Source organism: Nipponia nippon, unplaced genomic scaffold, assembly GCF_047370975.1.
Source record: "Nipponia nippon isolate SJK-2023a ecotype South Korea unplaced genomic scaffold, ASM4737097v1 scaffold_6, whole genome shotgun sequence".
Classification (NCBI taxonomy): Eukaryota; Metazoa; Chordata; class Aves; order Pelecaniformes; family Threskiornithidae; genus Nipponia; species Nipponia nippon.
Genome location: NW_028262380.1, coordinates 42,953,492 through 42,965,834, shown reverse-complemented (window position 1 = coordinate 42,965,834; position 12,343 = coordinate 42,953,492). Strand labels below are relative to the sequence as shown.

Here is a 12,343-nt window from a genome sequence, read left to right as displayed (position 1 = left end):
TACGTTTCTGCATCTTCGTGCTAAATCCTGTGAGGGCACAGTGTGCTTCACAGCCCCAGATGCAAAAGTGTTTTGATCACAGTGCACGGGGCGGGGGGCAAATTCCCAAAAAAATTCCTTTGAGATTTTAAGGGGTGTTAAAGACACTTGCCAGTAACGTGGCAGTTTGTCCGTGAGTTCGGTTTTTACCTGTCTGGCTAGTGATAGATTAAAAAATACAGCACCTTGAGAGAGAATAGTATTACAAGTATTCTCATAGTCTTTGGATAAGGGAAGCTGAATTACAGGTTTCTCAGTCTGAGGTAGGTTGCCTCAGCAACCTATGGTGTGATACCATAGATCTTGGACTGAGAAGCCTTCATCTCTTCTTCAGTTTAAGAAACAGTATTATTTCTTTGTGAGTTGCTTATTAGCCTTCCTTTCCATTTTACGGTTTCCTACTCTCAGCTGTGGTGATTGTGGAAAGTTGTGATATTTTTAAGTTTATTGAATGGTGGTTACTTGCAGCCCCTCAGTCACTTTGTTGATGAAGTATTCTGTAAAAGAAGGGTGTGAGTTATTATTACTATTCTTTTAACAGTTTAATTTTAACAACTGTTATATTTCTTCTAGATAAAGTACCGGTATCACTGCAAGCAAAACTGAAGGTGTATGAGCTTTTCCATTGCACTTCTACAGTTTCCTCCTAGGAAAATCCTCAGAGAAACTCTTCCAGAAACCTGGAAAAAATGGTGTTTGAGTACCATTGATACTGCTTGACTATTTCACTATGTTTGACACTTTTGTATATATACAACAGGTAGGTACTTCCAATGCACTCTATAAAAAACACAGATTAGCTCTAGCTATGTAACTAATTTATTTACAAATATATTTACAAGCAAAATTAAACATGTTTGCATACTGAGGAAAAACAAAATAACAAAGCTATGTATGGCATCAAACTGCAGCAAGGCAGTGACCCAGTATGTTTAAGAACAGGCGACCAGAGGGGTTTTTTTTTTTAAACTTTCAAAGGTGGAGAAAAATGTCTGTTAGCGACTCAAAATAACTGGAGGATTCTGTGGCAACTAGTAAAAGGGGTTGTATCTGTCTCTGCTACTTAAAGTAGAAGCAGCTCTTAAAGATTCTTATTTGAAGTTTACAGACTGATGTTTGACTTTAGGTCTTGGAAAGGAGATTACCTATCTACTTGTATTTTATCCTGTTGCTATTTAGAGTAAAACACAAAATAGCAGGGATCATAACAGAGGTTTTCTGCTTTCTCAGGTCAGTACATGAATTACTAGGGTGAAGAGCCATGCTTGTTATTATATTTTGGTTTTCGCCCAATTAACAATGAAAATCTTCTGCACCATGTAACATCTTCATCAGATGGAATGGAAAGATTGTATAACCAGAATAGCTTTATAGTTTGTGACATGAGGTTTTGAATGACTTGGGCTGACTAGTATTAAAAACTATTATTAAAGTTTCAGGAGACCAGTCTAACTATGCTCCATCAAATCTATCAGTAGTGAAAAGTAGTATCTCCATGGAGTTCTGTTCGTCAGTACTACAATAGGAATGGAGTGAGCATATCAGTCATAATATCCTTTATCTCGTTCATATGTTATTATTAATTTTTACATTTTACATGTAAATGCTAAATTATTACATCATTGCATAGTATTGCAAATGTTTATCTTTCAAAATATGTAATTGTTCCAAATTTTTAGTCCCTCTGGCATTTGCTTATAGTGATTTACTGCTGTCTACCATTTTTGTAAAGGAGCATATGCATTATTTTTGCAACAAAAATGTAAGGTCTTGATCAAAAATTAAGCAAGTTTGTAAAAGATTCAGCAAAGGCTAAAGGATATAAGCATTCCCTAAGTCTTAGTAGAATGACATTGGGAAAATGTCTTCATAGCTTACTACAGCTGTATAAAACCTTACCCTAATAAGTTTGCAAGTTATGACGAGTAACAGTTGACGTTAACACTTGAAGCCACTAGGAATAAATTGAACACAGATCTTCCACTTTCTGGGCAAATGTTTCTATCGTGCTGTGCAAAAAGTAATAGTCATACCTGATTTACACAAATCACCAGTGCAACTGTATTCATAAAAGCTCAGTTCCTTTAAAAATGGTCTCTGCAGGTGTCTCCAGGCAGATACATTTTCTTCCCAGAAGTGACAATTTAAACATATGCTTCCAAGAACCAGGATTTCATCCACCCCCTCCCTGTAGAAAGTGCTGAAGATAGCCTGAGGCAGTTTGTTGCTGTTTATATGCAGGCTATTTTTGGCTACCATTCCAAGGTGGCTAACTCTTATGCATTTAGTGGAGAGGCTGGTGCCTGACACAGGGCCTGGATTCCACTCCGTGGGGTGACTGCTTAAAAATTAGGCATACAGTGGTTAACTCTTATATGACCAGCTGCTTTTTTGTGTACAGTTTTTAGCCTGGAATTTTTAGAATGATGATTCTGTTCTTATGTGACACACTGAAATTACTGTAAAATGACATGAAATAAAATCCTTTTTATTAATTTAATTACAACATGGTAAGGATCCCATGTCATAAGAATGGGGTTTGTATACATTGTGAAGTAAGTAAGTGTTCCTAATCCAACAGTGAATCTGTTGAAGCTCTGATTAAGGGACAGTAATTGCCTGTATGAAGATGCAATGAAAGGTACTATATTAACCACTGAAATAAAATGTGTGATACCAGCACTTGGTAACACATAAAGATGGGCTGGGACCAACAGGGAGCTATGAGTCCCTTGTGCACTTCTGTCACAACTATGGGTCTGCTGCACTTCCATTGTTGCCAAGGAATAGACTTCAGTAAAAAATGCAAGGCAGGATCTAGAAGACCTTGAGCTAAGAACAAGTGTCAGCTCACAAAATGAATTCAAATCAGAGAGCAGATAAAATGGACACTGGCAAAAGGGATGGAGGTCTATAACACCTACTTGGAGCTACAATTTTTCCTGTCTACTCTAGAGAATTTGACTCCCAATAGGCTGTGATCTGGCAGAAACAATCCTACCCACACATTGCTTTTATTTCTGGAAATTATGTGATAAAGTCTGTAGATTAAACCAGCAGTCTTCATGTTTACTTCTCCCTTTCACTGAGTGTCGAAGGAAATGATGTGCCTGAAAAGGCACAAGCGTGCTCTTGGACAGAAAATTTTTCTTCCCTGAGACAAAACTCTCACAGGAGTTCTTAATGAGGTGAAAGTACTTCCTTAGCAAAGTCAGTAAGGGAGAGCTGATTGTGTTACTCATTACACTCTACAAGGCTATTGAAACCAGAAATGCATTTTGATTGTTTCAGTGTTAATACATGTGTCAGAGTTGTGGGGTCTTTTTAAAGACTCTTTAAACACGTTTCCAGGGATTTTGTGTGTCATTTCTGAGGGAGATATGTCTTTTTTGATGATAGGATTACTTCATTTGAGATGTGAAAATTCAGTAGGTAAATTTATTTATACAGTGTAGTATATGATTACAGATTAGTAATTATCTATTATTACAAAAAGATGTACCATTTCTGCTGGTAACTCTAAAAATGTTAAGGGTATTTTCCAACCTAAATGATTCTATGATTCTATGTTTTTTTTGTTTTCCTGGAAGATTTTATGGTACACAAGGAAGCTACTTTTAGTAGAAAAAGCCAATTATTTTATTTATTGTCATAAAAATAGTTACTTTTGTTAAAAAATTTAAAATCTGTTAAGACAAAATGCTGTAGAAAGAAATTATTTTTCAAGAATTAACTTTCGCACACTGTGTTTTCTATGACCTGTGGAGGTAGGCCCTTTAATAATGAGCAAAAATCACATCCTGAAATTCCAGAATAATATTTTAAACCAGCCTAAAATACTGTGTTAAATACAACAAATTGCTCATTTAAGTGATTAAGTTCTCTGAATTTCTGAGTAGTAAGTGCACAGAACTTTGTGCCACTTCCAGGCCTAACATTGCTTCTACTGGAATTCCAGATAGCGTCAGTCTGCTGAAACATGAGTTCAGTTACCAAATATAGATGAGTGGGGTAAGAATTACATAGTCACAGAGGACAGATGTAATGCACAGGCTACAGTCTTCTCAATGCTTACTGAGGACCAAGCAATCTTCAGTGAATAGCTGGAGCAACTTTAAGCCTACTTAGATAAAGAAGGAAAAAACCAACTTTACCTGCTGTTAATTATACTTGAGACTCTTCATATTGGCCTGTTCATTGTAAGGTCTGTTTTATATTTTCTGCTAATTTAATTTTTGTACTTTGGGCAGTTATTTTGCAGGATTTCAAAATTCAGAGGAAAAATATGTGCCTTTTGTTTTAAAAAAAAAATCTTACTAGATACATTTCCTTCATATTATTCCTTTGAACAGATTGGCTTTGGGTCATATTTTTTTAAGTAATAATTTTTCATTGGACATGTTCCACAAAGTCAGGATGCTTATACTTTTCTTGAAATGAGTGCTTTGATTTTCTACGGTTTTCCGTATTTCATTATTTATCTCTTGAAAACCTTAATTTGATTAATTGTTCAAATGTTTTCTGAGATTATTGTAATCCAGTATATTTTGAACTTACTATTTACCATATTGTTCCTTAGAGCATCTACATTATTTTCTGAAGTATTTAAACAGTGTGATACTAAAATGTGTGTTTACCTGTGAGTAATTTTTAAATATATCGCAAATAGGACCCCATAATAGTTTATACTCAATAATGCTGGAAGTATAGCTAAGCACTCATTTGCATGCAACATTGTATTTTATGTTTGTGTCTTTAAATGATATAGTATATGGCTTTGCACGTTACCTAATGAGTAACAATGATGAAAACTGTTATAAATACATTGTAGTCTAACTTGGATAAGCTAGAAATAGCATTCAAAATTTCTAATTATGATCTTATATGCTACTTGATAGGGTTAGTGATACTTCACCTCCAGTTCACTGTGGTTACAAGTTGCTCTAAAAGAATAGTGGTTTTATGTATTACAGTGTGGCTGAAAAAAAGTCTTTATACTGGAAGCTTCCATTCAGCTGTCTAAAGCTAGACATATAAATCCATTTTTAGGCACCAGACCTTTCTCACCCAGAAGGCTTATCAGCATTAGAAATTGTCAATGACGAGCACACGTTTAAATTCATCGACTTTATCTAAATACCCAGCTACAGATTGATTTACCTAAATTTAGACATTGGGCTTTGAAAATTATGACATATGTAGCCATTATATTTTTCTAATGAGTGACAAAACAGCATGAAACTGAGTATGAGGAGGAGATACGCTAATTCATCACACATGCATTTTAATCATCGTGTCAGGTGGCTAGCAATAGGTGAAACTGTCCTCTGACCCATAACCCATTGAAACACCAGAGCAGCTTGGTGTTGGAAGTCAGAGAAGTTTATCTGAGTATGTAATGTATCGCTTTGAGACGTGAGCAAGTATGAACCAGTATGAATCAGATTTAACTAAAGATATTATTTGAAGCACAGATATTAGTTATTAAATAGTAAAGTAGCACCTTTGTTCATTTGAATACAAAGTTTTAAAAAATAACTAAGATTAAGGAGGCAGAAACTCTCCAGGTTTAACCCTTGGTTCCCTGGCATTCATCCAGTTTATGCCTTAACAGCTGAGCCTCTAGACCAACTGTTTGCTTGGCTTCTCAAATTCATTCTGTAAAGCTGCTCTGTGGTAGTCAGTTATACTGTATATACTTTTTTAGATTTTGTTGACAAGCGATTGGCATGGTTGCTAAATTTGTTGCCCTGTAAACACATACAAAAGGAAAGAAAGATGAAATCCCAGCAAAGAATAAGCCTATCACTGTATTCTATAAAAACATATATCAAATCCTAAAATGCTTTGGTTCTCTTATACTTCTCTTTTATGTGTTGAGTTGTAATCTGTTGGCAAGACAAGCAGGCATATCAAGAGATGCATATGCCAGGCCAAGAATTCCAGTAATCTATCAGTCAGTTAATGACTACATGCCGGGTAAGCCCTGGTGAAGTGACTAAAGGTAACTGGAGCTTGCACAAGCTGATGTAAAATATATCCGAGTGCATCTCATGACTGTCAAACCGCCTGTCTATCAGTGCAGAAATACCTTGGACCATTAAGAGAAAATATAGTATTTTTTAAAATCTTGGGCAGAATTAATCTTATAGAAATTATCATAACAAGAAGAGAATTTTCAAGGGTAATTAAAAACACCGATGTTCAACTCAATTAAATGCTTTGCAGAAGCAGCAATTATTTTTAAGATCAGATCACCCTTGATCTAATGACCAGCAGGACAAATTTCAGTAAGAAGAGTTTCAGGCTGATCCTTCCCTTGGGAAAAGAGCAGTTCCCTGATGTCTTTTTTTGCTGGCTTTACAGAGGCAGAGAACGCTCATTTATCCTCTCTAAGATCACATGGGACAACTGGAGGTGTATAGATGTTTCTGTACTTTGTGAAACTGGTACATTATACACTTATGTGGTGCAGAATGACACATAGGTTGTGAAATCTATTTCTTTAGTGTTTTACTTTTAGCATGTGGTAGTTTGATATTCCACTTATCAGTGTTGAGAAAAGCGCTACTAAATTGTACTGAAAGGCAAGAAGTTAAAAATGTTAACACAAGAAGTAAAAAAATATTAAACACATTATCAACATTAAACAATAACTTGGAATTTCTAATCCAAACATCCTTGTGTAGATTCTCATAATGGTTTCAACCAGACCAGTGTTTTCCTCTTGGAATTTGATAGTTTAGTGTCTGGAAGGCAGTGTATTGGAAAGAGAAGAGAAAATATATTCCCCAAATCACTGTAAGCCTAAAACCAGAAAAAGTGTAATAGCATTGATGTGAAATAACAATTCAGATGTAAAATAACAAATCACTCAGATTGGTCCAGTGGAATTAAGCTTGTGCTAGGCAATGTACAGACAAAGGATGTCTTCATAGTTCTGAAGGAAGAGGCATGAGAAAAGTGACTCCTAAGTGCTCTCATTTCCACCTAGACAATTTCCAGCCCTGGCCCATTCTAATAGAAACCAAGGTTTACCTCAAATATTTCATGCACCGTTGGGTTCTGCTGCTCTTCCAGTTTTCTGTCTAGCTTAAGGGAACCAGGGTATAACAAGGGGTTTTTTTTATTGACAAGTTTGGGGGTTTTTTGTTTGTTTTTTTGTTAAGGAATTGTATTTGTGTCTTCCAGGATGCAAGACAGAAGCTGTGGCCAGGCATTACCTCTTTCCTTAATGCTGAAGGAGGCTTACTGTGCAGAGAGAGGCACCAATAAGGGATATCCTGAAAATATGTCAGAAGCTTCATCCTACCGTGACTTTTTCTATGATTCCCTATCAGACATACAGAATGGGGAATTTTCAAATGAACTTTCTGCCTTCCTTACCCAGGAGGAGATATGTAAGAGCCTTGACATAGCTCGGGAAGCCATTGCCAATTCCATGAAGGAGGATCAGAATGCAGCACCAGACTTTACTCATTATTTCAACACCGCTCTTTCTAGCACTCCAGAAAATCCTTCTTCCAGGGATACCAAACTGCGTGAGCAAGATGCATTACAGAGGCCTCAAGCAAGTAGTCTGACTTCATCTGCTGCAAGTCACGTTCTCCCAGGGAATCAGAAAGAGCAATCCACCGCACCTCAGACAGCAAGTAGTTTTGTCACAGTTTCCAGGAGGCAAGCAAGCACCTCACCTTTGCTAACTGCTAGTCCCAGCTTTATTAGAAACCTGAAACATTTGGAGAAAGATGGTCCAGGTGTGCCTAAGACAAACCCAAAGTCTGAATCGGCATCCCAGGGAGAAGTTCCTTTCAGGAACAAGCTGTGTGACAAAGCTGCCACATTCATAGAGGAACTGTCATCTATATTTAGACAGGCAGCAAAGACAAGAGGCCGAAGTCCTGATGGGGACTCTTCTTCTCCAGACAGTGGATACCTGTCTCCTAAAAAGAAACAACCAGATGTAAGTACCTCAGTGAACCAGGAGTTTGACAAGCCACATCAAGAGACTGAGCCTGAAGCAAAATTACCTGGGATTCATCTGAATGGAGAACAATTTTCTGAAAGGGAGAGCTTCGCTCAGAGCAAAATGGTCCTTTGCCGTCCCTCCATCAACACGGAAGAGAATCAATCTTCACCACCTCAATTCACTCAGAAGCTCCGGAGCCAGGAAGTTGCTGAAGGAAACAAAGTATTGCTGGAATGCAGAGTTGCTGGCAACCCAGTCCCTGATGTCAGGTAAGTGCATGCCTTTCAACTAAGTCACTGGATAGCATCATCTTCTGATTGTGGAAGATACCTAAGGACAGGTATCACAGTGGACCTGCTTAGAGGTAGTCACATAAGAACAGTGGATCATGCAGTGGTTAGTAAGCACATGGAATAACAGATGCTGACCTCTTCAGTTTTCTTAGAGTGTTTCATTGTTTTCTGCTTGGGCCATGAAGTTCTACTTGATTCAAAAGCTACATGGCAAAATTAGAAACAGAATTGGCTCTAACAACATTCCGTGTGACTGTGACCTCATTAACCTAGGTGAAGGAATTCACAGTTTGCCCCTGAAGAGCATGTATCAGGCAGTCGATACAGTTTTTACTGTCAATTAATTAGAATGTCCCCAGGGCCCATACCAATGGGATTTGGGGTCCATACTATGAGATAACCTCAATCTAGCCAAATATCTTCTTGTGTAGGAAATTTCCAGAAGACATTAAGATGGTCCCCATTTCAAAATGTCTTTTGATACTTTGTAGTGAAATTTTTATGTGCATTTCCTTTTGTTCGATGACAAAACATAAAAGTAACTGCCGTGTAAGTTTGTTTTAGGTTCTTTATTAACGTGTGTTTATAACAGTTATAAAAGCCACATTTGCAGTATCAGTGAGGGCTGAATAACTCGTAATACTTTCCACTGTCTTCCTTTCCTTCTAAAGCTAATAGAAATTAAGGTCAACCAGCACTGCACAGACAGTGTTTGCCACTTCACAGGTCTGAGCCTTAATGCTAATATGATTGCTTAACGCACACAGAGGTAGATTATACCTCTAGTTTAATAGTTACTCACAATCTATTTTGGTTTCAAGTCAACTGAGCACATTTGATATTCTCAAAGGAAAATTTTGTCCAAAAAGTCATATTTGGACAGGATAGAATTTGTAGTTCCCCATTCAGGACTTCCTGTAAGGTTCTTTAGTTACATCTAAAGACTACATAATTCTTTTAAAGTTCTCAACATTTCCGTGAAGGAACTTAGCATGCTATCACTTTCCTGTAGTACTCATTGTGCTTTCAATTTCTTCATATCTTTTGCTGTGAAGTCTTTCAACACTTTGAAATTCCTAATATTTTGCGTTAAGTTACCCCTGATTGCTTGCACATAGTCACATGTACAGCTTGCAGCTATGCAAGCTTAGGAATTCACGTCCATCACTAAACAGTGTCTTCATACATACTATAATTGAACATCTCCTTTGAAATCAGTCTTTAACATATTTTTAAAATCTGTACCTTTTGGTACAGGTTTGCAGAGGGAACAGAGCTGTCAGTTTGAAGATTTTAGATCTTTGTCAACAAGATTAAAAAAGTACAGCTTTGAAAAGTCATGTTATGGCTGTATGTGCTTGTATATGCTTTCATTCCAAGGTGAAAAGTTACTTTGTAGAAAATATCTCCAAAGAGTCGTCTTTGTGACTCTTGAAGACTACGGCATTGCCTTTATCCTCCTCTGAGTCTTCAGTGAAAACGTATTCCAGACAAGCTGAATATTGAGACACTGGAATTTTTACAGGGTCAAAAGATCATTATAGAAACATCAAGTGTACTCGGTTGTTCTGGTATTCAAACTGGAAAAAGTTGTACCTCAACACATTGAGTACATTGCTTATGTACTCAAGCTTAGATTGTCCTACAAGCTGAAGCCAACTGATCTTCTAAACCAAGACAAGCTGTGGATCTAAGTATGCTAAACAAAGGAATTACATTATGGGCCTTGCCAACAGGTCAGGAAGCTTACTCCAAAAATATAATTGTAATGCCTAAACTGTAATGCCCATCAAGCAATATGACAGCCATGTCATGTCATTAATAGTTGTTTGGTATTTTATTGTTTTAAGTATCTGCTGGGAAAAAAGGACAAGAATCACAGTTAGGGGTGCAAAAGCATTTCAGTTGTTCATTCTGCTTCAGACTTCCATGAAGCAGGAAAGGGCAATTGTAGAAGTTGCACAATGATGACAGCCAGGGAATCCTCCTCTTGCGTTTCTTCTCCTAGATTCTTCCTTCCCTCTCACTAAGATACTGCAGCCTGCCAGTGGTACTGATGTGGACCCTAGGGCAACACAACCTGTTAACTTCTAGTAATTCTTTTGTTGTTGTTGTTGGGTTAGGTAATATGACAGCTGACGTACTGTTGTTACTGATGCTTTTGAGTTGTAAAATAGAGTAGCAGCAACAGACAGGGACCACACTTAAGGAAAAAAAAAATTACTATTAATTAATACTAAAGACCTCTTCATCTACTTTTACCCATCTGTAGGTTAGATATTTAACCTGACCAAGTCACCCTAGACTCCATCTACAGTCACTAGAGAAGCACACCTACCAAGGATCACCTGTTTGGTACGTTGACAAGGACTTAAGGCAAATCCTCCAGACCAAACACTTCATTATTAGCTTGTTATGATAGGTGAGGTGAATCCCACCCATTGCCCCATCTCTATGCCAATGGATTGCACAGGGAGAAAGAGTTGCTCTGCCTACTCATATCTACAGGTAATGCAACTAGAAGAAAAAAAAAAGAAACGGTCTTTCTTATAGGTGAGCATTCACCATGATACATATTGCCTCAAAGGAACCTAGTTTTCCTAGTATTTCAATTTTGAAACATCCATACTTCCATAAATTGAACAACAAACTTTCTTACAAAGGTTTTTGCTAAGAAAGTAAGAGACACAAAGTTTGTTTGTTTTTTTTTTTAATAGGGTACTCCTTATCAAGTCATTAATAAGACTATTAAGGTACTGAGAGTCAGTCTATAGACAATATGGTTTTACTAGAATGAAACACTGTTTGGTGCAAGTGGCCTTGGTGCAAGTACAGTTCTCTTCGGAACCAATTAGAAGTGGTTGATTTCTTTTATGAAATATGGCATAGACAGGTGAGTTTGACAGCAGCAATGAGGTTGCAGTGTTTTAATAGTAAAGATGCACTGTTGTAATGCTTCAGTATCTTGTTGCTCTTATTTTATCTGGCAGAACATCAGTCTTCAGTGATACGACTCCAGAACTGTACATAAATATCAACTGAACTAGCAAGTTGTGTACAAGCTATGGAGTGTTTTTGCTTAGGTCTTTTACATCATTGTTGTATTCATTTCAGAGGCTGCTAATATCAATATGTTTACAAGAAATCTAGAAAAAAGCTTTATGTTCTTTAAATTTTAATGTAAACTCTGCTTTTCTGAATATTTAACTCTTTCAGAGTCATTAAATGAGAAGGCAAATCTTAATCACTGAGCAGAATGAGTCATGAGAAACACTGCTGACATAATAGGTGATTACTTAAAAGTATACTTGATTTTAAAATCTCATCAGTATCAATTAATTTGTAACTTTTGGTTTATTTCCCTTTTTGAAACCCCTAATTATGCTATGTTAACGGTCTGCAGATACAACCATTGCTGAATCGCAGCAAATATGCTTCATGCCAACTTCTCAGTCTCTTGAAAAGCTCCTCGGTAGTCAATTTAATACACTTTCATAGTCCACCCTCGAATTGGTTTTATTTCATAATTATTAATTATTCTCCATCTGGCAACAGCACACGAATTTATGAATATACTTAAAGCAAGCATATTACTTACTAACAAAAAATTACTTTTCCAAAGTTCCTACTAAAAATACATTTCCCTTTTAGTCTCCATTTCATTGTGGATCTTCAAGAGAGGAAAAATACGGCAGCTGTACCTCAAAAACTATTCATTTTGGAAGTCAATGCAATTTAGCAGCGTGACCTTTCTGTAATGACGCTGACTCGGCTGAAGAGGTCACTCGCATACAGCACGGGCAGGGTTCTTGCAGGCTGGATTTGTCCCGAGGGCCGAGCCGCACAAGGGGGAAGCACAGAGCCCTGTAGCTATTGGGGAGCCCATAGAACAAAAGCCAAGACTCATTCAGTGGTTAAGAGACTCTGCTAACCGTGTTAAGGACACAGCAAATACTTGCGTGCTGTTTGGGTGACACTCCAAAGTCCTGTCTCTCAATCTGGGGGCAAGGAGGGGGTTCTTTCCTTGAGAAGGTAAGAAAGC

At 37.3% G+C, this 12,343-nt stretch overlaps 1 protein-coding gene across 5 annotated transcripts in view; it reads left to right on the top strand.

Moving 5' to 3' along the window:
- The window catches only part of PALLD (palladin, cytoskeletal associated protein), a 213,311-nt gene that overhangs the window by 209 nt on the left and 200,759 nt on the right, over positions 1–12,343 (top strand). For 3 of the 5 annotated variants that reach the window (XM_009474784.2, XM_087736094.1, XM_087736097.1), the window contains exons 1-2: positions 4,108–4,243; positions 7,231–8,277. In XM_009474784.2, coding sequence (XP_009473059.2) covers positions 7,232–8,277 — 1,046 coding nt within the window. In that variant the 5' untranslated portion in view covers positions 4,108–4,243; position 7,231. Of the gene's footprint in view, positions 1–612; positions 800–4,107; positions 4,244–7,230; positions 8,278–12,343 lie in introns of those variants that run through there. The other 2 variants (XM_087736095.1, XM_087736096.1) reach the window with 2 other exon arrangements.